We start from the raw sequence: 27,454 nt of genomic DNA, 5'->3' as shown, positions 1-27,454 counted from the left end.
TTCAACAAACAGAATCCTGTGAACATTGTCAGACTGGTAATGTTAGAATTAATGAAGTGCTGCTGGGAGGTCATGTTGATGTTGAAACTTGCAATGATAATAATTAGGCACCGTTGCCATAGCAATTATAGCATACTGTAGTTACATTATAAAGAGGAGCAACGAAATAAAATGACAGTACATCCTAGTTTTAATATATTTAATAGGCATAGTGTTATTACGGTTCAGATCTGCTAAAAATAACGAGTTACTAATTAGAACGTAGAGATTTATTTTAGTTATTCAGGTTACTCACCGTTATTTTGACATCAAATATTTCACTGCACTGCAATTCCTGCTAATAGAATACCACAGAAAAAGGTATATCAGTCCTATACAAATTGCTAAAGGGCCTGCAACTAACTCCTAGACCATCATAAGGAATCATATAGAATGCAAAACTACATATATGGATCTGAGAGGTATCTTGGTTGAACATATGGACAGAAGCTTCAAAGTCCTCAAAATGCACACAATACAACAAAGAGAACAGAAACATTATCTTATGATGATACTTGACCCGAGCCTACTTACATGCCATGTTTGGATCTGCAGACACATGTGTGAGAGAATGTGATGAAAGGGAAACAGTGAATAATGTTTGCTGGTCTTGTAGATCTGTCGAAATATTTTGGAAAGAGATTATAGAACAAATCATACCCATAATGGTTAGTGAGTTAAACTCAACCCCTTGACATTACTATTCAGTGACACGGGATGATGCAGAATATTACCACTAACATGTACTCACCTACATTCTTTTAGAGCTACAACCCACTTTTGCACATTCATGGATGCAACCTACCACTTCCCCATGAACATGTTGGTCCAAAGTTTGGTTGATGTATGCAAAGGAGAAATTGACTGCTCTTGTAAAATACAACATTAATACAGTTTACAATAGTTAGGCCCTTTTCCTTTTTTAAACCTATATAAGGTCCACATCATTATCTGAAGGCTTCAACAGCGGAGCAATTGAACATGATACTCTGTAATAACATATAATATTTATAATCTATGAAAAAGAAAATAATCAAAAAGCTTTCCACCTGCAGTCTTAGTAAAATAAGTTGGAAAAATCTGTTAGCCTGTATTACAAAATGCTACATCCATGCTATAATAGACAATTTGTAAGTATTGTAACAAATATGCACGATGCAATTTAATTCTGTAGAAAGAATTCCTCAATAAAGTTTGAGAGTAAAAAGGTTTTACCTGCTGTAGGCAAAGCAATGTGCCACTAATGTCATCCAGAACATGACACAATATTCAGAGTGGAAATTGTTGGAATTTGACACAACAGTACAGTGGTAACCTCTGGAGCTAAGCAAGCCACTTCTTATAACTCCTTCTGAACTGAGCATAATACCGCAGAGATGGTCTCCAATATTGATAAAATACCCCAGATGTGGCCTCCAAATCTGGACACAATGCATGATGAATTTTACATTTCACAATGTTCACATGAATTGACTAAACTCTGTTCTGAAGGGACAGTTATGAAATAGTCAAGAAATGATTGGTAATCCAGGCAAGACTTATCCTCCCCACTGGTTTTGGAATTACCAACCTAAGAACTCTTTGGAAAAAGATAGGATAATAATAGATTTATTTCCAAACAGCTTCTCTAGAAAACGGGTAAAATGATATGTGTATTACAGGCATATAAAAAGATCAGGTTATGTAATTTCACAAGCCATTTATTTTATTAAAATGTACAATGTCTTTCCTTTATTTTCCGTTATTTTTACATCCGGTCCTGTCTGGGTTGATTTTTAATTGTATGTTACGGTTGAGAATGTACATGGAAGGGGCAGTGTTTTAAAATTGAAAGTTATACAAATCTAAAACTCACATGCCACAGACTAAAGTACTAGCCTAATTCTACAGGTTCATACAGTAATGTTACTTAACAATTAGACTGAAATAATAGAATTAGACAGCAGAATAGTTTGTCAATCTTACATGCACACACCCCAGACAGCAACTGTGATATGTCAGAAAGGTTTTCCAGCAAAGATGATGAAATTCCTTCAACCAAGTCATGAAACAAACACAACAGCAATAGTTTTCCTGTGATACCAAATAACAAATATCAGCACCAATCCTCCAAATCACTGTATAAATGATCATTTTAATATCGGTTTCAAATATAAATCTGAAAATACATTATATTGCCAAGTTTGGAAAATACAGATCTTTCATCATGAAATACAAGAGTTGCATTTTGGATAAACTGCCACAATAATGCCCCACCAAAAAAAAAACCATACTCTATTTTCACCTTAATGCTAGATTTTTAAACATGTTTGATTCTCAAACAATAGCGTAGCATTTTCACCAAAGTATACAAAAAAGTGATGGATGGAATGCTTGAATTAATCTCAGCCAAACAATCAGACAATAGCTTAGCATCCATGTGTGATTCAGTCTTGTTCCTGCTGCAGTGGGAATAGTCCAGCTTGAACTGCCAGGCCAGGAACTTCCTGAATCAGAAAACAAGCAAACAACAACTAGTTTCTTCCTAGTTTAGGCTCACTTGCCAAGTGTTTCCTCGTTCTAGTGACAGAGTGTACACAGGAACCATGACTGGGCATACTTGTCCAACTTAAGGTGACATACTAAGCTATACAAAAAAGTGATAGAAGGAATGTTTGAAATAATCCCAGCCACTGAAAATTACTTTAGCATACTTCATCAAGCACTCATATGTGCTGCTGTCGCACCTGGACCGATTTTCCTTTTTATACCCATTTAACATCATTATCACATACAAGAGTTATTCCACTGAAACCTGTGATTTCTATCATTATGATACTAGGAATAGCCAGAATATTGGCAAAAATGACCACTTAGCCAAAGATGTGACAGCATTTTTCCAGAGATCTCCATAATGATGTCAAGATGCCCATTGTGACAGGTATGTGCCAAAGGGTAGTTAAAATGTTCCCCATTATGCTAAATGTATGCCATTATTATGCCAAGGGCAACTCCAATATAACCCACTCTGACAAGAATATAATATAATTAAGGAACAAATTTAGACATCTACTTTGATCCTGGCTGCTCTTTACGGATTCGTGTTAAACACATTGCCTCTTTTTGCTTTCTTATTCTGAGAATACTCAAAAGAATTAGCCCATTTATTTGTACCAGTCTCAACTGGTAAATCATTTAACGAGACTGGACTATGGTAATTATCTCTACCTGGACCTATAAGTTTACTTGCTGCTCTGGTTCCAGTTAATTTGGAATGCTACAGTCTGCTTATTTTTTATTCTTCCAACTTGTCAATTGATCACCACTTTTTTTAAAGATCTTTGTCTTCCTATTAAAATATACATGTTCTTCAAAGCATTATAACTCTCTTATAAAGCTTATCATGAAACTTGACCTCGCTTCCTTAGTTGGAGATTTAAGCCCACCACTCATTTCTGCAGCTAATGGACAGCCTCTGCCCTGCCTCTGCACACTCATTTGATTAGAAAAATTCCCCACGATGGCCATTCTTTTTCCTTTCTGGATGGGAATTTATGAAACTTTTTAGCTCTCACCATTCATGAAGCATTTGTTCTCTCTGCCTTCAGAAAAAAGTGTAAGGTTTGGCTTTTCTAGCACTTCTAATCTGTCTTGATTGATTCTCAAGATGACTTATTCTGCCAGGATGACCATTTGGAAAGCAGCACGCTTTGCAAGTTTCATTAATTAATTCACTATGTCAAGGATGTACTACCATTATATGAGGGGGAGCCCTCACATAATGGTGATATATTCTGTAGTCAAGAATCTCGGCTATATCAAGGATCTTCTATCATTAAAGCATGGTTAGTCAGACTGTTTCATTCTGTGTCAATGGTGTGCCACCTCCATGCATGAGGTATCCAGAATATTACAGAGAATGCCATATATATATATATATGCCATTATTGTGACATTATCACAGGTGTAGACAAAATGTTATCCACTATGTCAAGTATGAGCCATCATTATATCTGTGCTGTGGTAGCTTATTATGTTCAACACCATCCCTAGGTTGCTCATGATTAAAGGGACAACCAGAATATTATCAAGAATACCCACCAATTCACAGTTGTGATACCTTATAGAAGGCATAGCCAGAATGGTGAAAAGAATGCCCCACTCTTTGAAGCTAGTGGAAAGTTAAAATATTACAAATCCTCAATGCCACTAGCTTATCTGCAAAGTCATTACAATTGAGAAAGAAACATATCTAAGCTCATCTTCATACTCATACACACACACAGACACAGATACACAGACATTCAGAATCTAAGATGTGAACATGTGAACCCAAACATTCAGTATTACCGCATGTCAGCCCCTCCCAACTTTCCTGGTGGGTAGACGTGATGATCCTGTCTCAATGTCGCCAATATAATTTCCACCCAGTTTGGCAATTGGCCCTGTGACTTATATTCCACGTGGCACGAGAACTCCTCAGAGCTTTGAAAATGTGTTAGATTCACTTTCTGCATACTGAGCCCTAAAGTGGTCTCAGGGGACAAGTGAGGAAATTACATGCTTTAGGAGATTAGAAAATCCAAGATCAGTCCAGGCACAAAGGGAAGGAGGAGTCAGATTGGGGTATGAAGAGCAGAGACACATACATGGATATGTGGCTATATCACCCTTAATGTGCCTGCCCAGCTGCATCTTCTCTCAGTGGATGGCCATGCGCAGGGGAGCCAATTAAAGAATTAGACAGCTAGTGATGTGCTCTGCTCGATAGCTCACCAGTATCCCTGTAAATTCTGGCACTGTTGAAAGGTCTTTTCTGATGTTATCGCTGCCTCTCAGATGGACACCATCAATGCAAAAGTGGGTAAAAATAGAAGTCACCCACCCTTATATTTCCAGTGTGTATCAGTAGGTGATCTGCAGCAGACCAGCCTGTCAGTCTCCTTCTCCTCCCTTGTCCACATGTGGATAGATACAACCTCAAATGTCCACACTGGTGGGCCATCACTGCCCTTCATAAGCCTAAGTTCAAGCACACAACTATAGCTTCAGAAATGTACTCCTTAATGCTTCCTCTATGTGGACTAAATGTATAACTTTTTTGGGAATTCACAAAGGTATCCTGGATTCTGTGACAACTGCAGTTTTCCAAGAAGTAATCCTGGATTTTCTTTGACAAATCCATTTCCACTTGAACATTCCTACACCTGTATTATTGTTCATGCAAACCATTTTTGTTTTTGTATACACAGCAAAATATTGTCCCCATTGTTTTAACCTATGTGCTGTTCCCTCTCCAATTTGGGTGTGTTGCCTGTTTATTTTGACCCAAGAAGATGAATTTACAATGCCTTCGAGAGGAGTAAATCTGACAGATTCCAGGATGGTAAATGACTGAGAAGGACTCACAGGTTTGTTGGTGTGCATGATCGATACAGGGCATCTCAACCTAATAGCACTCAGAACCAGACCTTTTTAGAAAACTTTTTCCCATGGAATTTGTGAATATACAACTGTGAATATGTGCTCGCTAAATTAAGACATTTGCGTATGTAAATTGGGCAGTCGCTGCTCCTGCAGGTAAGCACGGTGGGGCCTGGTGGGGCAGGGGGGAAGTCAACAGATGATGGAATAGGATTTATTTATTCATTTTATTTTCCCTATTCCGTCGTCTGTAGTCTTACCTCCCAGTCCCTATGTCATGGAGCTTACCTACAGGAGCCACAACTGAAATTAGCTATGCCAATAAATGTTCCTTTGCATATCAAGCTAATCAACACTTTTTCAGGAATGCTGAATATAAAGCATTTGTCATTGTTCACAAAAAATATAGTAGCTTCATTATAGTTACTATAAAATATACACTCCCTAACTCAAAGACTGTGCATGTCCAATGAATGTGAGCTTAGAAATTTTAGTTCGGAAAATTATTATGTATGTAGAAAATTGTATTTTTCAATTTTCTCCACAGATCCGAGGTTTGTTAGTGCTCATTTGATTCCAGAGAGTGACAACCCAGAAGATGATAAAATATATTTCTTCTTCCGTGAAAACGCAATTGATGGCGAGCACACGGGAAAAGCCACGCATGCCAGAATAGGACAAATGTGCAAGGTAAGTTTTGCCTGGAAAAAGAAATCATTATTAATGGCAAGAATGATATTCTCTGTCACCTATAATACTGACATGCGGATCCCATGCTGAAGTTGCATTTATTCTAATTTAGAGAGATACATGTGTTTCTGGGAAAACATAACATATTTGGTATCCCAGCTATTAACATAAACTTACTATTTTCCCAGCAGATTGGTATAACACAATATTGTGTGTTTATTCTTTTGTTACTATTATTAGTGTGATGCATGTTATCATCATTGCTTTTATTATTGCTTAAATTATAAGTAATGATAGCAACAGTAGCAATAATTTGATAATAACAAATAATAGAATTTCTACTAGTCAAACAATACAATACTAATTTCTTTTTTATGAAGCTCTTACTCACACACTTCTTTACTATGTTATAGATGCAGTATTCAATTTTAAACCCTTTATCAGAAGCATTGCAAGTACAGTGAGAAGATAGTAATGGGAATACAGGTGACTTTCATATCTTTATTGTGATAGATACCTGGGGAGGAGTGAAAAATGAGGTAAATTAAAAGGATCCAGAAGAGTGGTGAAATACTTGGCAAATCAATTCAAATGCAGCCATTTGCAAGGTCAAGTATCAAAGGCATGGTAGCCATGGGAAGCAGTGTAGGGGTAGGGGGTTACAGTAGATTGTCATTCAGGGGCCAGCAGGTGTAGTTGTCTGTTCCAGTTATCTTGAACTTTCGAAATAAAGTGAAAAGGCAATGTAGAGACTAAAGGGAAGGACACACTGTGGAGCAAAAGGAGAGAGAAGGCAGGTGAAAAGGCATAGGGGATTGGCTCTCCATTGTAAAAATCATTGGTGAGATTTACCATAGAGTATGGAGCATTTCTCTAGAGACCACATAGGCAGAATGGTACAAAGAAACATTGGTAAAGCCAGTGGGTCTCGGCCTGGAATGCCAAACTATTGGTTTAACACTGGTTATGCTCCAATTCCTGACAGTTATTTATAGCCTTTGGACCACGGTAACAAAAAATGGTATGCACTTCGAAGGATACAGCTCGTCCAATCAGAACAAAGTGAGGCGACATGCTCCTGGGTGTGGCCAGCATAAGAATATGCTGGGGAACCAGCGAACAGGAGCAAGGAAGCAAAATGAACAAGAAAGACATCCAACCATGAACAAATAGCTGACCTAAAGCCCACTTTACGTAAAATGAAAATGAATGATCGGGTCAACAGAAAGCTTATGCTGTCTCTATCCGAGCTCTAGTTTAGAGGACAACTAATATGACGATATTAGTCTGTCTTATCCATTCTCTCTGAGAAAGCGAATAAAATATTGGCAGACATATGTGCCAGTCATTCCACATGTGTCTTCATTATCTTTAAAACACATTAAAATTTACTAACATAGAGATCAGTGTACACTGTGTGATGCTTTTTCTTGATATTTGTTTGAGGCATTTTCTGATTCGGTCCTCCTCTCTTTCCGGAGGCCGTGCCTCCAACATCAGTTCAGTTGGCAGTTATCCACACCTCTAAACCTTGCAACAACAATTGCATCAAAGTTGGCAAGTGCATCAGAGAAATATAGGACAGCAAGGACATTAAAGGAAATGTTTGGCTAGCTTGTTTGTAATAGAACCGCCCGTGTTTTCTTTTCTTTTTTCACAGGCCGTGTGTGGCTGCAGATATATGTAGTGTAACATTCATGATGTTTTTCTAAAAGGTGCCACATTCTTCACATGTGACATTCTCCACTCAGTCTAGTGATTTCATCTAACATCTACCTGAAAAAAACAGACTGACTTCAAATTAAGTATTCTCTTTAATTTTAATTCAGATATTACACTTGTTTTATTTTAGATAACAATTGCATTGCTGCACTGTTTTTAGCCTCCATTTGCCAACCCACAGATATTTGTTCATGTTCAGCAATGCGATATTTATTGCAACGCTTACACATTCTTGGCAAGTTACATAAACATGACTACACATTCTTTACTTGATCCGTATGTGAAAAAGCCCAAACAAATACTTTGAAATAGTATTCCTCTTTGGCAGTGCACGCTAATCTCTGTTTGTTGCACAGCATGTTTTAATAACACTTGCAAACATTGTGATTCATACACTCTCCACAATTATTCAGGACAAAAATATCTGCCACAAGACATGTCTTCCCTTGGACAAAGAAGTATTTATTGATTTAGCTCGCTTTCCACATCTTTCTCTGTAAAAGAAGTGTATGTCATTGTACCTCCTTACTTATAATTTAATTACATTGTTTTATTTCGATTTCTTATGTGATTAAAAAAATCAGCATCACACATTAACTTCATAAACAGAAAGGATAATGTTTAAAATCTCATTTTCAGTGCTGAAAGCGCAGCATCAAAACACTGATAAGCAGAACCAGAAGCATCATAGATCAATCAATGAGGCGATAAAAACGTGTACAATATTAAAAACTGTATGATGCTGTATGGTGAAAAGAAGCAAATTCGCCAACATGAGTTGCCCTGTCCACCATACATTATTAGGTAGTCTAACTCTAGGCGAAACTTGATTCTAAATGTGACTTACCTAGGTGTACCCTTTTCTAAATCCTCAATGCTAATGGGGGAAACGCCTCAACAACACTCTAGGCATGTAGGCCAGGAAGTGAGACAGCATTTAGACGATGGCTTTTTGAGATGTAACTTGTTGGCTTTAGGGTTCACATCGATTCCTTCATCTAACGAGTTGGCTCTATGCTTTGAGCTGTTGAAAACTCAAGCTTGCAACAGTAGATCATAACTAAGAAACATGCAGACGATCATACCATGGATTTTTCAATTTTCTCAAGGCCTGGTTTTGCTCTGTAATGTTTTTCATCTTTTCATCTTGCTTCTATGCAAATAACCCACATTCAGAGAGAACAACACTTTGAACATTCTTTGTAGCAAGATTTCTCAAGCTAGCCAGAAAAAAACATTCTAGTTGAAGAACAGACCAGGCAGCCAACTAGCAACAACTATTGCCCCTTCCATGGGAGAGGGTAGCATAATGTCACCATCTATCATAGCAGGAGATCTTGAACCAATCTTACAGTCATCAATAGCACCTTTTCCCCACCTTCATCAATTATTTCATCCATATAAGGCAGTACCCTCTATAGTAAAAAAAAAAAAATCCTTTCCATGAATGGGAGATCACTTTCCTTGCCATAAGCAGGCTTTAGTTTCAATAGAGAGCCATAGTCCCCTTACTTTTTCCTTCTTGTTAGGGTAAGAGTGATCATTTTTACTCTCCCCAGCTATCATACCATAATCCTCCAATATTCTAGGACAGTCAATTCGGAGATGGAGCTTAAGCTAAGGGACCAATAAAATAGGCCTTTTTCAGTGGTGTAACAAAGGTCCCCGCAGCCCCTGCAGTGCAGGGGAACACCCGATCTCCAGGGGGCCCCCTCAACACAGGACCCTGGTCCAAGAGCTCCTGAGTGGTTCTGGAGGGGACCCCTCAATGTTCTTTGCAGGGTGCCCCCCTCAAGTTTTGTTACACCACTGGCGTAACAGTGAAAAAATATTAAAGGTATACTTGCACCCTAGTACGATATAAGAGTCGAAGTGCATAGAAAACACTTGTGATTTAAACACATAAGACATTCCAACCAGAATCACAAAATGGAAAAGTGCATACAAAGAAAATGTAACATTAACAAGCAACATTCTGGAAGACAGGAATCCGATGTGATTGGAGGTAAACTAGCACTGGGCTGTAGAGGTGCAGAAACTGCAATGATGCTCAGACTTATTGTCATGTAAAATTGAAAAGGATACCAAGACTTAGACACAATTGTGGACCATGGTAGTGGTAAACCTGGAAAGCCTTTCTTCCATTGTGGACTGGAAACACCTTATGTTTCTTAATGGAACTTCCTGTTGTTTACTGGGCATACTACAGAACCCTCTGACCAGTTGGTTTCTTAAGTCAGTATAGTCTCTTGACAATCTTAATTTGCCCTAATAACCAAAGCCTACAGTAAAGAAATAGTGTCACCTTGCTGTGATTCTTACTTGAAAGTGCGGCACTGGGTGACATATCTTTTGTATGTGTGTGCAAAGATGGATAGCAATGGTATCAGACTGGGTTTGCATGTGGGTCACATATTCATTCACTCTTTTTTATTCAGTATGTGTGATTCTTTAGCTGCAGGCAAGGAAGGAGAACGATACATATTGAGTACGTACACATAATAAGGTTATAGAAGGGATACCCACAAAGGAGTACTTTCCAAATCAAGATCCTATCTGAATTAGCAGGGAACTTGAGTTTCGCTCTTCTTGTGTATAGCATTAATTTCAACTCCTTATAAATCATACTCACTATGGATACCTAGACATATGCTGTTCTATATTTTTATCATTAGCATTGTATAATATCCATATTTTTTTCCGGGATACATTGCCTTAAAGTTTGCTTTTCAATAACGTTCCCCACATTGAGGTATTTCTTGTTTTATCTCTGTTCAACTTAGATATGACAGCGCACTAACTTTGGCTCACTTAAAGGTGTATAGGGAGGGGTGTGAGATTAAAAAATGCTTGTGGCGTTGTCATTTTTGGTGGGGTATTGTTTTGTATTTATCTTCCATTGCTCATCTCTATTCCATTTACACCGATGCTCAATGAGGAGCTGTCTCAGACCGGCATAATGCAGAACTTAAACCTCTCGATATGTACTGATCATCATTGTGATGCTCTGACCTCTGGCCACCAAGTGAAATCCTAGAAATCATGAGCTTCTTCTAAGATGTCACTTTAAGCCCCTAAGTGGAAACATACCAGGTGTTGATGATACCTACCCATTTACAATTTTCTCTGTGGCTTTTTAAGTATATCCATAGCTTTTGTTATCACTCTCTATCAGGCCCTTTGAAGTCTGGCTTGCTTTCACTTAGTTGAAAGCCAGTGCTAGAGTGGCTAAATGCCATTGTTTTGCTGAAAGACACAAACACAGAATCTCTCAGGACCGTGCCAGAACATTGCCACGTGTTTGATGATGATAGTTAATGAAAATCAGTGTTAGATTTGAACTCGTTTTGTACTATTTGTGCCCCTCATATTGTACAAAGGATATACTACCAAAGGTTTTTGGCCGAAAGCATTAAACTTGTGGCACAGAGGGTGTCTAATTTAGAAATTGAGACGGTGCTGTACATGGACTCAAGCAATGGTTCAAATTTAGCAATATTTCTTAATTTCGGTCAAACCTTTCACCTCCCAATGTTACACTGAACTATGCTGGTTGGTCATCCTTCCATGCCAGCCCTCGCTAGACTAAACTCTGTCAGTTCCGAGCCTCATGAAACCTGATGGTATCCTGCCTCATAAGATTGAGAATTAGGACAACATGTACACTAAATCTTGTTAATATAATTTCCTTTAAATATATAATATTACTTCAAAGAATGGACATTTTTTCACTTGTGATAGTGCAAGCATACTTTTAGCAAATGTAGTTCTAAATATTCGTGAATATATGTGCTGATTTAACCTAAACATATTTAAATTAATAATTGACTTTTTGATACAAGACTACTTTATCTGAGCACCTATACTAAACCCTCTTTGAAGGTTCTACTAGGGTTTAAATCTTGCAATAAATGTAAAATCATATTGAAAAGAAATTTAATTCTTGTAAGTATACATAAAAGCAAATGTAAATTATCTATGATAAGCCACTAGAGTGTCTAAGGGAAGGCTTGTGTCGTAAACATGCAGCACACCTAGAAATGAAGGATATGGCCCTGAAATTCTTGCTGCTCAAAAAAGAATTCCAAACTTCAAGTATTCCCCACGAAACAGGTCACAGGAGAAGCTAATGTTCAGAACACGGTACACGGGCGATATCTGGGGGGCACAATAAGTGAGTAAGATGCATAGTCCATTTACAGTCATTTGTAAAGCAGGCATGAGAGCGGGACACAGATCGCATCTTAGTACTTATAAGATGATGTCTCGGTAGGAAAGCTTCCGAATACAGTGGTAACAAATAGAAATCATTGTTCTTGTGGTGTTGTGCCAATGATGGTCTTGTCTGACGAGTATGACATTTAAGCATTTTAAAAATTGGTAATCCTTAAACATCATGTATTTCTTCATAGAATGACTTTGGTGGACACAGAAGCCTTGTTAACAAATGGACAACATTTCTTAAGGCCCGCCTGATTTGCTCTGTCCCGGGACCAAATGGCATTGATACTCACTTTGACGAACTGCGTAAGTACACAATATACTCTTATGTAATGAATGGTTATTATTCCAAACTGTTTGCTTACATTTATTTTTTGTTACAGAGGATGTCTTTCTTATGAACTCAAAAGACCCCAAAAATCCAGTCATTTATGGAGTGTTTACAACTTCTAGGTATGATAGCTGTAAGATTACTACCCTATTTCTGGTTGGTGCTTGCAGCATAATTGTTTTCTTGGAAAAAATGAGATTTGTAAAAGTTGTTTTCACGTTTTATAAAATAAAGAAGTTCTTTTCTGCTTTGTGCTCGTTTTGGGCACATTATCTGCGTAAAGCATGTAAAGGGAAGTCCATACAACCCTCATAAAGTATTATTTACAGTAAACATCAGCCATGTTTGATCTAATGTACCGGACTGTTTTATTTAGCTACAACAGATTAAATGCTATTTTTCCATACTTCAATAGTCATTGCTTAAATTGCGTTTTTACATATGGGGAGCCTTTGTATATGCCCACTAGAAATGTGGGCCATGTTTAGGGGAAGTCCTCTGTGCCCAATTAAGATGTCCAACAGTTGTCACATTACAGTGCCTGTTCCCATGAGATCAAGGTGCACATTTAAAGATGAAAAATCTCACTCAGTAGTCTCCTTGGATGTGTCTTTTGTCCTCTCCTCTCTTTTGAGTGTGTCAATAAAGAAGATTTGGTGCACCCCTGAATACTCCTCAATGCGACCGTCAAAACCAACCCCCAGCCCAAAACACTGGATTGGTAAGCACTATTGCAGATCCAGTTAGTAGGGCCTTGTTTTCACTACATGGATCAGAGCTAAAGTCTATATGCCTTCAGTTTAGAAAGGGACCATGTTAGACTAGAATTCACTTCTCTTGTGAGAACCCCTTGTAGAGTACCTGTGAGACCTTTGTTGTGGTCCTCCTAAGGCTTTAAGTGCTCGAGAATGTAGATCACAGTTTGGTGATATGCTTTCACTGTCCCTCCTGGAAATTGTGCATCAACACCACTTGACCTAGTAGTTGCCTAATTTGCATACAACTCCTGACCACTTTCCTTTGGGTTTCTATAATTTCTCTACAGAAACGTACTTGTGAATATGTATTTAGTTGATGCAGGAACGCCTCTTCAAGAAACTAAATAATGGCCCAAGACTTTGCAATACCCGAAGTCTCATTGCCTCTAATTTAGAACCCATCTAACAAAAACAACCTTTCAGCTTAGCATTAGAACAAATGCCTATACTGTACACGGTAAAAATCGAAAGGTGTTTGCTCTAGGTTCTTCCTATGAATAGGATTAGACGTTAATTTCTGTTTTAAATTCACTCAGCAATTTTTTTTCGCCTTCATTTTTCATCCAGTGCACTGAAGTGGCCTCGACGCTATTAGAACGCTTAATAAAATCACTAAATGAAGGGACAGCCTTCCACAAAACTAGGAAGCAACAGGGGTTATTTTGTTTCTCCATACATTGTACGGAGTTGTACCTATTATTTGACTGACAAAGGAAGTGGCCGGTATAATACATTAGCGTTCTACCCCGTGAATGTCTCTCTTGTCCGTACACATAACAACTTAAAAAGTTGACGAATATAAGGTGAATTAAGTGTTGGAAAGTGCACCAATCTGCTCGATATTAAAAGGGACCTGGAAAAAGGACTATCACGTGCAATGAGAACATTTACAGCTAAAAGAAATACATAGAAATAGAAAAAATATGTGTGAGTCTGTAATGTAGCTGCATGTGATGCATCAACATGTGTACACTGAAACATGTAATTTATTCATAAGGTAGGAAGGAATTGGTCTGAATGAAGACTCACAGCTGTTTTACAAGACCATGTGCATATGAAAACTTCACCACTGGAATGTGCCTATTAAAATTATAATAGACTGTGAATTAAAAAAAAAAAAAAAAAAATGCCCATTTGTCTTAGCACTCGAAGTCACGCATGTTTCTTTCACTTCCTATTCAGTAATATCTTCAAGGGGTCAGCAGTCTGTATTTATAGCTTGGCCGATGTGCGGAGAGTGTTCCTGGGCCCATATGCACACCGAGATGGCCCTAACTACCAGTGGGTACCCTACCAAGGAAGAGTTCCATATCCTCGGCCTGGAACGGTAAATGTGTATAAATGTGTACTAAATCATCTACAGAGACTATGCATACGCATAAATCCTCATATTTATCTTTGTTCTGTTGTAGATTATGTGCATTTTGTAAAATTGTACATGTACTCTATGATGACTATTACTAATGGTAGTAGCAGTATTGTTATTATTAGTAGTAGTCAAAACAATAATAATTATCAAAATTATCATGATTATTATTCATAAAATGAATACTAATAATGAGAACTTTTCACTTTGCATATACGGTTGATGCTACATTCAGCAATTTGTAATTACTTTACGAAACTGGTGCATTTCATTGTTTGTTGCAGTAGACGCTGAGGAACAATGCAGTTTTGAATCTCATTACTTACTGATAGGTCATCATTGGGGAGGCGGGGCTTAGCTTCACCCATCAGATCCAGTCTTTCTGGTTGTATTTCAGAATGTCGACTACAATATTATCATGCTGCACGAATATTGTAGCACAAAAATATCTACAACTAAAATATTGTGCAGCTAAGTATATTTCGGTGAGGTAAGATGAGGGCCACTGGAGTTATATGGCAATAGAGGGCCAAAATATGCAGCAGGGTTGAGTTAATTATGCGGCAAGAAAAGGCAAATTATGTGTCACATTTTGTAATAGTATTTTTTCTTTCTTATTTAATATTTTTAAACTTGGTAACACTGTCTGGGCCTTATTTGCATTTTAACACTCAAATATATCAATAAGCAACAAAAAAGGGGACCAGTCCAGCTTTGCAGAGGTCCTTACACTACGCGGCAACTGTTAAAATCAGATTATGTGACAAAATATGCAAATCTATAAATAAGCAAAAATTGCCATGTCTGCACAATTGCATAATTCCACTGTCCCTAGTTAAGATTTACTATTGTTAACTCCACGTTAAAGTACTTTGTAGATCTATATTTTTTAAGGTACATTTATATGGAGTTAAAAATAATAGATATATATTTTTTAAGGTACATTTATATGGAGTTAAAAATAATGAAACGTATACTTACCAATATATACTTACATTGTCGATATTTTGATCATTTATATTTTTGCTATAATATTTTTGTAGTACGATATTTAAAACTCTATATTCTATACATGGTAATGTACTGAGCTCAGACTGGCACTGTGGTACTCTGCTCTTTAACAAGTCACTGTGAAACCTCACCCATTGCCAATCATGCAGCTCTTGTACGCCCAATGATCACGCATGCAGAATTAATGAGATTGCAGTGACAACTACCCATGGCCAATCGCAAAGCAGCATATTAGAAAAGCCTCAATATACTTGACCATGTAATGCATGCAGCATACTGTCTGTGATACGTGCTTGAGCACAAACTTGCCAATAAAGAGTTGGCAAGTTTCTTCAGTTGTTCATGCAGGTACCCCCGTTTGTTGGCTCGTGATAATGGTGGATAAGAAGGAAGGAGTGAGCTTCGTACAGTCCCCATTGCTTCTCTGACCTAACAAGGAATTGTGGGTTTCTTGGAAAAAATGTCAAATTGCTTTCAGGGAGCATCGTGTTCATCTGCTGGTGCGTGCACTTTCTTTTGCATTCGTTCCATCTGGACTGTTTTCCATTTCATGGTGTGCTGTTGGCCAGATAGGTGCTGATGTGTGTGAGGATGGTTTTCTGTACTGCGTTCTGAGATTCTGTTTATAGGTTTGTCCTGGGGACATATTAACTGGAGGTATGTTGTGTTTATAAAAGGCTCAGATGTACTTTGAAAGCTTTTGTTGTCTGTGTTTTATCATTTGATGCTATTTTGCATTTATCCTTGTGGTGATCATTGGTAAAGATCGACTTCGTGAATATTGATGGTAACTGGTTCCGTTTCATGACTTGCTAGGTCGGACTCCTGCGGCTGAAGTTATGCTGTGCCTGCTTAGAAAGCAAAAAGGCAGATGAAACCTTTGAGAATATGGAAAAATATTGTTAGATATCCACGAAAATCTCTTGATTAAATTAGCGTTATGTAACGAATCGCTTTGTATATGAAAGTGTGTGTGTGGTGAGTGTGTGTTGTCTTGTGTGCGTGTATGCGTGTGTGTATTTGAAAATAGTGTGTTGTGCATTTTAGATACAAAATACTGATTTGATTCCCTGGGGGCATGTTACATGTGAAAAAAAACACTGGTAAGCATCCTATGAAAAGATCAACCTCAGATATATATTTTTTGAGGTGTTCGTTATATTTTCCTAAAGTTTGACGTGAGTAATTTCAGTCCTGTTAAAAAAACAACAGATTGACCAGATCCCTTTTGTGATAAAGGATGATAGGTTACAGCTATATTAATTCTTAGACACTTGTGACAGATGACACGTTACATCGTTAATAGCCTAGGTATATCATGAAACATATTATATTTGCCCATAAAATACTTTATTACACTAGGAGTTAAAATGCAAGTAGTGCTACTAGAGGCTGCAGTAGATTATTTATAGAGGCAAATCTAGCACAATATCACAAATATGAATTACCTCACGTGGAGCTGTCTGCAGCACTACCTCCTGGGTGGACACTGCTGTGTCGTGGTGTTTTCGTCTAACAGCATAAATCTTCCCCTGGTGAAACTGCAGATGACTCTGTGACAAAAGCTGCAGGTGGAGGTGCAGCCCATCCCCTACTCAGCTCTCTCCTACAGCACCATGGGAGAAGATATGGCTCCTCTTGCGTTGCCGGGACCCAGACCTTCAGCACCCCTTCTGACCATTTACCTCTTGCTTATAAAAGATGGCAAATAGTGTAGTAACTATAAAGGGTATGTAACTGAGCACTGACATGCAGAAGACCCTTAGCATTTTCAGATCTGCATGTTATTCCCCATTTTGGTGTTAGTAGCTTCTGTTATCCATAATTAGCGCAAAGCACCAAATAACAGCTACTCATAACCTGGCTTTATGAAGCCCAACATCTGATGCACTGACATATTCATTTTTAATAGATCTACATTTCTTGTTATATATATAGGAGAATGTGAGAAAGTTCACTCTGTTTTATGTCATTGCTGGTATAAATCGTGCCATACTGTTGATTGAAGTAAACCCCTCTCTCCAATACTGTATACTTGGCCTTTCTTCAAATCTAAATGCCTTCAGCATTTATTAAATATCTAAACAATTATTGAAATATACATGCAGGGCGGTAAACATCACTTACAACGAAACGTTTACAACGCACTACCATTACAACGCAAACCATTACAACGCATTGCGCTGGGGGGCGCTCTAGGATAGGGAATATATTTAATTTACTATCCAACACCTTCCCTACTATCCACGGGGACTGGAGTTGGAATAGTAAATTAAATAAATCACTATCCAGCGCCTAAAAGCACTATGCAATGTAAAGGTTTGCGATGTAAAAACTGCGTTGTAAAGGCAGGCGTTGTAATAGCCTGCGTTGTAACGTCATACATCCATGCAGGGCATCACATCACACCAAAAGGAGCTCAACTGGTTTCTCATACACAAAAGATCACATTTCAAACTCCTTACCCATACTTTCAAGGCACTACATAACGCTGCTCAAGCATCCCTCTGCATATCTCAAAAATCACATCTGCTTTCCCAAACCTTCCAGACACCTCTGCTTGTCCGGACTCCTACTTGCACACAACCCACATATACAGAAATCCAGATCCAGCGGACGGGCCTTCTCCTACATCACTACTAAAACCTGAAACGACCTGCTGCTAAACATAACAGTCTCTTCCTGTGAAAAAAAGAGTTTTCATTATTTTTGATTAAACTGCATTTAATATTTCGCCTGTCTTCACTCACGTATGAGTTAAAGAATTGTAATCTAACCAGGATTTGGAATTCAGCGTTTATGTGAGACAGCTGGTCTGAACTTTTGGCACTTTTGTGGGAATAGCAGAGATGCCTTTTCACTGTGGGCACTGTCCGGATGATTTCATGTGTTCAGTTTACCAATGACACTGCCTGTGGCTGTATCATTTCGAACTTTTTGAAATATTGGATTTGTGATCATGAACTTTCTACATTGAATCTGATACATCTTGATTTGTTGGACAATATTGGATATTGAAAATAAAGTATTCACGGACTACAGTATTGGACTGGAAAAACCTTCTTTCAATATTTGGGCATTCCTTCTCTTTTGATTTACTTGTGGACAATTTTGTGTCTTGGACGGCGGACCACAGGAAGTAGAGTGCCACGGCAGTTATACTTTTTTCAAGTGGATAATTTTTTAATATACCCTTGTGCATACCTGGTCTTGCCCCCACCGTCATTGTTTGATAAATAATTCAAAAAAATCTACAGGTTACATAAAAAGGCAGAAGATGACATTTCAGTGAAGAATTTGCTGTTGCCTTATGCCTGGCACCATGAGAGTCTATAAGTGCTCCCATTGAGGTCTTGGGGGTCTTTTTTAGTGTACTCATGTGGGTATTTGGGCACTAAAACACTAAAATAAGATTGGAATTGGTTTACAAATGTTTACTCCAGAGCTTTACGGGGACTGTTTGCAAAAAGTATTCGACTGGCAGTTCCATGGCAATGATTTGAATTTCAGGTTTGTCTTGATGGAGAATCATTTTTCCTCAGAAAATGGCAAAGTCCCTATTCAGATTGAGATTTATAACCTTTTGCAAACTTCTCTATATCCAGGCCCTAGAATCAACTTGTGCCTGAGCCATGCTCCATTGTGGTCAGCCTCAAACTGTTCTACCACGACCATTGGCAATCAATGGTGCTTTGTGCTTTTTCATGCTATTTTCACTTATATGTTAAAAAAATGATATCTCTAGTTTTACTCATTAGATTTTTGTCCTTTTAGCTTCCGTTTCCTTAATGCATTTTTTGGTATGTTAATAAATTGGAATGTATTTTTTATTCTGTTTTTACCTGTTTTGGCATGTCTAAATGATAACATACTTTTACTACGCTAAACCTGTCTTCTCTGTGCCATAGCTACCAGGGGTTGTGCTCAGGTTTAAATTACTGAAACCTTTGACTGTATCTAGCAAGACAGTAATATTATTACCTGTGATGAACACCAATCCACAGCAACTAATAAACCACTTTCTTATATCACTGGATACCTTCAGAAGGCTTTGTACATGTGTCCATCATTAAAGATGGTTCATTCAAACTCACTCACTGATTCCTCATTTGGAGATTAGAGCTAAGGAGTCAATGTAACAATGTTTGCTGAATCCCACATTCCACAATGAGTTTTCAGTAAAATTTCAAGATATCCTAAATTTGTACACTAAGATACTATGAGTTTGTGTCTAAATTTATTTTCATTGTGACCTTAAAAGTACCATAAGTTTAATAACTTATTTAAAAATCTTCATCTACTCCCCAGCCGATATTTTTTTAGCAAAACATTTTTAATATTACATTTTCTTCAGAAGATTCTAACAGAGGAGCATTTTGTGTGTTAATGTGTTCATTTATTTTATTTTTGTATTTATTTATTAAACAATCCCATAGTAAGCACCTGTTAGATTTGACCCTCTGCGCAGGGTTAACCCAAATATTTTGCCTTCTCCCCTTTGCACTTCACTACTGCTAACTAGTGCTAAATTGCTTCTGCTTTCACCTCAACACATGCTAACATTGGCCTAAACCTGATTGGCACAATTAATTTGCATAGAAGTTATGTTGTTAATGTTAATGGGTTTGTAAAGCACGCTAATGCCTTATGACGTCTTGGCGCTAGTGTCATTAGAACCAGAAAATGAAACACAGTGGAAGACGAAAATGGACATGGAGTATAATAACAAGAAGAAACATGGAAAGCAGAAATAAGATTAATCTACAGAGTTAAGAAGTCATGTTTTTAATTCCTATCTGAATTTCAGGAGATTAGGTTAGAATCGTAGATGATGTAGTAAAGAATTCCACCATTTAGAGATGGAAAAGGAAAAACTTCTTCCTCCTCAGTGAGATTTTTTATTCTGGGAACAAGTACTTTTTTAGCGGTGATAGGCCATAAGGTACGAGAGGAAGATTCAACAGTACTCTAGCTGCGGCATTTCTATGTGTGTATAGTTTGCTAAGAGAGACATGTTTGGGATCTATAAAGCATTACAATATTCTATTTTGGAAATGACTATAGCTAGATAAGTCCCTAGTATATGGTCCTACATGTATCTATGGCCTGTAAATTAAATGCTACTAGTGAGTCTGCAGCATTCACCCACTCAAGTAGCACTTTAAAACATGTCTCAGACCTGCAACTGCAGCCTGTAGTGCACTTTTAAACTGCCATTTTGACCTGATAAATACCATTCCACCTAAACCTTCCTTTTAATACTTATAAGTCACCACTATGGTAGGGCCTAATGGCTCATAAGGTAAAGTGCATTACTTAACAAGTTGGACATATGTGTGTACATTTTACATGCACTGGTAGTGAAAAATTCCTAAAGTAATTCTTCACCACAAGAAGGCCTATCTGTCCCACTGAGTAACAATATTTACCTTATTACATTTAACAAGTGATAACTTTGGATTGGGGAAAGCAGAGATATGGTGTTTACACTCACATACATTGTAATTTAAAGCCTTCTTCAATGGTAAAGTCAGGTTTTTAGTTACAAATCTGAAAACGCCAATTTTAGAAAGTTGGCATTTTTCTTATCCTAACCATTTGTGCCTTCTGTCAGTAGCCTGGTTCACATGACTGTGAATGGCTCTGCTGTTGGGGGTTGCGTATTCCTACCAGACAGTGACACAAAAGGAACTAAATGTGGACACAATGAGCCTTAATGGCAGGATGGATGGGGGCGGGAGATTTTTCCTGCCCCACTTACTCTTCAAAGGGCTTGCCTCCAGCACACACAAAAGACCCTGACACTAGCCTATTGTCATCCCAGACTTCTTGGAATCTTTACAGGGGAAGCGAAGAACTTTCCAGAAACTGGTGTGGTGTAGGACAGGGTGTCCCCCAAACACAAAGGCTGGCACTAGGAATACATATTGGACCTTCAGAGCCACTCATCATTACATGCCTGGGCCTGTAGACATTGAAGAAGAGAGGCTGTCTTGATGCCCAGGGGACTGCCCTGCTGCTGCCAGAGGACTGCCCTATTGCTTGAGGACTACCTTGACCCACCAGAGGCCTGGTCTGCTGCTGGAGTACAGCCCTGCTCTCTGAGAAGGAAGATTCGACCCTTCATCCTAGGCTAACAGGAGTGGCTCCAAGGGTCAGTTGGTTCATCTTCTATCTTAATTACAGGGAAACAGCAAGCTCCAGAGGTCTCCCTGCAACTGCTTAAGTTGGCTTGCTGCACTGTACCTGCCTGAACCGACAACAGGACCTGCCTAAGTCTTGCTGACCTCTGCTAGAGTGAGTTCCTGATTCCCAAGAGGTATGTCCTGGACCCTTGGCTGGCATCAGTTGAGCTTTTCCTGCGAAGAAAGGTGAAATCCTGAAGTTTTGGGCTCTTCCCAACCGCAAATAGGTCCTTTCTGCTGCCTGTGCTAAACTCCAATGAACCTGTTTGTACTACAGTGACTGCCAGCGATGGCCGTCAATTTGAGGCCTGAACTTCCTGCCACAGCAACGACAGCCCCCAATGATCATCAACAGAAAGCTCCAGTAACAACCATCTATGATGCGCAACTGGCTCCAGCTCCTTGTGCTACAATTACTACAGACTATGCCACCCAGCCTGCTCGTCGTGATACAGCAATAACCATGCATGACTCTCTCCATACTCCTCGTGGATTCCTCCACGGCAAATGGAGCTCTTCATGCCAGACTTTGAGAACATAACTTTTTCAGCATATTTAACCCGGTCCCTGCATCTGGCCCATACTCCATCATGATTGACCTGTACTATTGACTTTCCCCCAGTCTAGCATGACCAGAGGACTGTGAGTGACACTTTGTGCTTTTAAGAGCGTATGTACCTAAAACTTTCATATTCAATATCATTGGTTCTACTGTTTGGATTCAATTAGTTATGGTATCATTTAATTTATTACACTGTGCTCTATTTACTAAATTGGTTTGGGATCTTTCTTGTGTTGTATGTTCACATTATTACTCTTTGAGTGTTTCATAAATACTTCAAACATCCCTGAGATACGTTTTAATTTTGCAGCGCAGTCTTTGTTCCCAGGCTTATTTTCAGCTATCACATCATATATAATTGTAGATGGGTGTCAAAAAATATATGGAATATTTATCAATGAGGTGTTCTTAGTGACATTAAATGGCCAACAAGAGAAAAGCTCAAGTCGTCTATAATGTCAGTCAGAACCCTCAGGTGAAAAACATCCATCATTCACTTTTTATCCATTCATAATTTTAGATGAAGTACGGTCCCCCAAAAATTCCTCTGTGCCTGCTTTCAGTTGCTACCCAGGCACAGGAGATTCATGGGGTTATACATGACATGGCCTCTTCTCCTTATCTGATAAGTAAAATAAAAGCAGGCCTCTGACACCCTTTCTGCCTTCCCTTCCATCCTCTCCTCTCCCTCGAGAATCTTGTTTGCCAGTGCTGCTCCAACAGGCTCTCCGAGTGTGCAGTGGTAGCTGCCTGGGATGCAGCAAAAATGGGTAATAAGATTATTACCCACGGTCCCTATGTCACAGAAGTGACTTACTGAGTTTCGAATCGAATTATTCACGATAATGACTCTCTACAAGGGTTATAAATAACAAAATGAAATGGGCAGAAATATCAACTGGTATGCAACTCTTATAGTCTATGAATGTGGATATATGTGTAGCATAATGAAGTGGTGTTTAGGACCAGATGTCAACTATAGGATCCAAGATCATTTATAGAATTGGGGCTCGTCAGTAAAGAGTGGGGGATTTTTAGTTTGACAAAATATACTTTTTTCTGAAGTGGTGGGCTTTGCTGGCTTTTAACCCTGCTTTAAACAGTATGATTACCAGCAATGAAATATGACTCCAAACCAAAATGTTCTGACACATATATATATATATATATATATATATATATATATATATATATATATATATATATATATATATATATATATATATATATATATATATATATATATAATTAACTAGTGCGTCATTTCCACCCTTTGAGACTACACTGTATGTGTTAACATCTGTTGGGAAAGGAGTGTCCATTTTCATTCAGGATCTGCAGATAATTTCAGTTTCATTGCATGTAAATGTAATTTATGTGGCTGTCATTAAATTGGGCATGGAACTGGCCGCTCTAGAGCTATGCTATACACAACTGCACTAGGTCATAAGGAAGACTCTTCTTTGAAAGGTAGTTACCAAGTGTCTAATATATCATACCTTCATTATCTTTTATTTCTACAGTGTCCAAGTAAAACATTCGGAGTCTTTGACTCCACGAAGGACCTTCCTGATGAGGTTATAATGTTTGCCAGGAGTCACCCTGCAATGTACAATGCTGTGTACCCCATCAACAACCGCCCAATCATCATCAAAACGGATGTGGACTATCAGTTCACACAGCTGGTTGTGGATCGAGTGGACGCTGAAGATGGCCAGTATGACGTCATGTTTATTGGCACAGGTGAGGTCGTATTGCAAACTATCAGCTTTTCTCAAGGGGACACAATGTCCCTATTTCAACATTGAACACAATTATGGGTACCAATGGCGCAGTGCACTAAATACCCATACCGCAGCTTCCAGTAGTTACCAGGTGTCCAGTATGCACTCAGGGGCAGATTTACAAGCCTCTTGCACCACTTTTGCGTCACTTTTCTCATGTTAAAAGTGACGCAAAAGTGGTGCAAGGGGCTTGTAAATCTGCCCCTCAGTTTCGATTTACCCTCCTCAGAATGAGGGATACCGTGCTGCAGCATGGGCTATTGAGATTTTCGAGGCGCGCAGGCTCAGACAGTGCGCTATTTGCCTGCATGATTTGCGCCAGGTTTTACATGGCAAGAAATATAGGGGCAAATGTCACCGGGAGCACAATTTGTGCCTGGGTTAAATCTGAGCATCAACGGGATTGTGCTCGTCAGCCAAGATTGAGGCTGATATAGGATCGGGGGTAATACGTGAGTGTAAATACGCCATGGGACTTACAACCACATTTAGTCACGTGCACATCACCCAGCTAGGGAGGATTTATTCTGCTTCACAATCGTACTGACAAGCTCGGACGGCGGAGGACTGTGTATGTCTCTTGCTCTCCGAGGGTGATACTATTTCTGAATGGCACCAACTACAAATCTGCCATGTGGTGCTGAGGGTCAGTTTTCAGATTCCACAGCGATAAATCCCTGGGCTCCGCTCACGCTGATGTCTGACATAAATCACCAGGAAAATGATCACTGTGTTGAAGCCTCGTACACTAATATTTTACATGTGTGGCAAAGTCCTGCATTAGTTCAAAACGAGGGCATGAGAAAATTAAGAATAAGAATTTGAACGAATTATTCCATATGGTGATAGAATTGCACATACATTTATGTATCATCACTCGAATTTAAATTTGATTGTATGATGTAGGATTCTTTGAATTGTGTTTTTTTTCTGGCCTCGTTTGAAAACACTGCTTAAAAATATACATGTTTTAATAGTTTCTAGAACGGAATGTGTAACAAAATGAAACCGCACAACAGTAATTTATAATCACACAAATTGAAACTGAGGACCTTATTTACAAAGAATTAACTCAGCACGTTGCTGCAAGCCATTTGGCTGCGCCATGCTGCGTTAATTCCAAAGCAAAGGGATGTGTCATATTTACAATGATATGACAGATCCCTTCGCTCTCCCCTGCGCTGGTGCACAATTAACTGCCATGCACAGAAGCAGGCACCCTTGCGTCATGGGGATAATTGTTTTTGAGCAGGAAGAGACACCTTCCCGCACAAAAACAATCACAAGAGGTGATTTCCTCTTCCAATGAGCCTCACGAGGGAGGCCCCATGCGTCCTTTTTAAACAAAATTGGCCCCGGAACCTGGCCCACCTGGGGGCTGTATTCAAAACAAGCATGGGAGCCCTTGCTTGTTTATTTAAAAAATGTTGCAGCGGATATGTAACTTGATTGTGCAGGAATTTTTTTTTAAAGTACTTTTTAACCCTGTCAATGTCCCACTAGGACCCATGACCAGAGCTAAGGGGTCAAGGCATTGCTACCCTGCCCCCTTGTCTTTAAAAAAAAAAAATTCTGGGAGCCCCAAGATGGCTGCCAACACTTCCTGGTTGAAGGTCTCAGCGATAGATTGGGAGGGTTCGTGGAACCTTCACATTCCTAAATATCCAAATTAGTTTTTTCTTTAACATCTCCCAAAGGACTGAACGGATTTGCACTAATTCACTTTCTGGACCAACCGCTACCTTTCTGCTAAATTTGGTGTAATTCTGTCCAGCGGTTCGGGCTGTAGTTGTGTCTAAAATTCCTATGAAAATTAACAAGGGAAACACACTTTCCTGACCCCCCTGCTTTTTATCGGCCATTACCTGACAGATCACCCCAAAACTTTCCATGCACAAGAATCACTGGGGCACTTTTTTGCAAACATTTTGTGAAGATTCATCAACTGGCGCCAAAGATGTTGGCAAGTCAAAAACTTTTTTCCTGTGGAAACATGGACCTAACTATAACTACCTACTAGCAACCGCCAGTAGGTCATACATATGTGTGTGTGTGTGTGTGTGTATATATATATATATATATATTCACTGAAAAAACCATAGGTTATAGACCATATATAGTTAGGAATTAGCATTTACAAAACCTTAGTTTACTCACACAAAACCATTGAAATTCGCATATATAGTTAGTTGCACTAACTATATATCGCGCACCCGCAATCCACTGCTGATCATGTCACATATTACATCATTCATGACATGGTCAGTGACATCACTGATGACATCACTGATGACATCACTGATGACATCTCAAATGACATCACTGATGACATCACTGATGACATCTCAAACGACATCACTGATGACATCACTGATGACATCACTGATGACATCTCAAATGACATCACTGATGACATCACTGATGACATCTCAAATGACATCACTGATGACATCACTGATGACATCTCAAACGACATCACTGATGACATCACTGATGACATCTCAAACGACATCACTGATGACATCACTGATGACATCTCAAATGACATCACTAATGATATCACTGATGACATCTCATTTGACATTACTGATCACATCACTGATGACATCATTCATGTGATAATACGATGAACCTCTTCAGACTCTAATATAACCTTAGATACACTCAGTATAAACAGACACTCACAGACTGTCACTCATCCGTGGAGTTACTCACACACCTAGTCAGTCATGCAAAGAATCAATCACACCTCCATTTCCTCAACTATACAGTTATACACACCTTACTTATTCAAACATATACTAACACATATTTACTCTCTTATACAATCCCTGATACAAGTTCACAATGATCCATACAGCCACTCACACATTCACTGGCTCTTATGCACAGTTATTTATATATGTCAACTCTCACATGTACTGTGTTTTACATATGTACTTACTTTGACATGTAGCACTGAGATATCCATTCACTCACCAATACACTCATGCACACAGTCAACCGCCCATACAGCTGTTTCCACATGCACTTTTGAACCCATACATCTAGTGAATCAACTGCTCACACATCTATGCACAGAGTCATACACCTCCCAGCCACCCACACACACACTCAGTCTCCCATACAAATACTTGGGCAACCAATCAATAACCCATATAGTTACTCATATAGCTACTGATCAACACATGCAGCAGTTTACAGAACAACAGACATAACGATGCACAAATTAAGACAGTTTAGTCACTAACCCATGCACTCAGTGAGACACATTTAATCACTCACTCATACAGTCAGTCATGCACCTACTAAATCCTTCAACCAGACACTTATACATCCACTCATTCTTCAATATGTAAGACATATTTTAACTTTACAGAAA

The 27,454-nt window shown here is 38.7% G+C and overlaps 1 protein-coding gene across 2 annotated transcripts in view; it reads left to right on the top strand.

Moving 5' to 3' along the window:
• Positions 1 to 27,454, top strand: part of SEMA3A (semaphorin 3A) — a 633,443-nt gene that overhangs the window by 460,965 nt on the left and 145,024 nt on the right. For both annotated transcript variants that reach the window (XM_078674184.1, XM_078674185.1), the window contains exons 7-11: positions 5,990 to 6,132; positions 12,267 to 12,381; positions 12,459 to 12,528; positions 14,347 to 14,491; positions 23,812 to 24,031. In XM_078674184.1, coding sequence (XP_078530310.1) covers positions 5,990 to 6,132; positions 12,267 to 12,381; positions 12,459 to 12,528; positions 14,347 to 14,491; positions 23,812 to 24,031 — 693 coding nt within the window. The remainder of the gene's footprint in view (positions 1 to 5,989; positions 6,133 to 12,266; positions 12,382 to 12,458; positions 12,529 to 14,346; positions 14,492 to 23,811; positions 24,032 to 27,454) is intronic.

Source organism: Lissotriton helveticus, chromosome 1_1 (genome assembly GCF_964261635.1).
Source record: "Lissotriton helveticus chromosome 1_1, aLisHel1.1, whole genome shotgun sequence".
In the NCBI taxonomy this organism is placed as follows: domain Eukaryota; kingdom Metazoa; phylum Chordata; class Amphibia; order Caudata; family Salamandridae; genus Lissotriton; species Lissotriton helveticus.
This window is presented reverse-complemented; position numbering and strand designations above follow the sequence as displayed.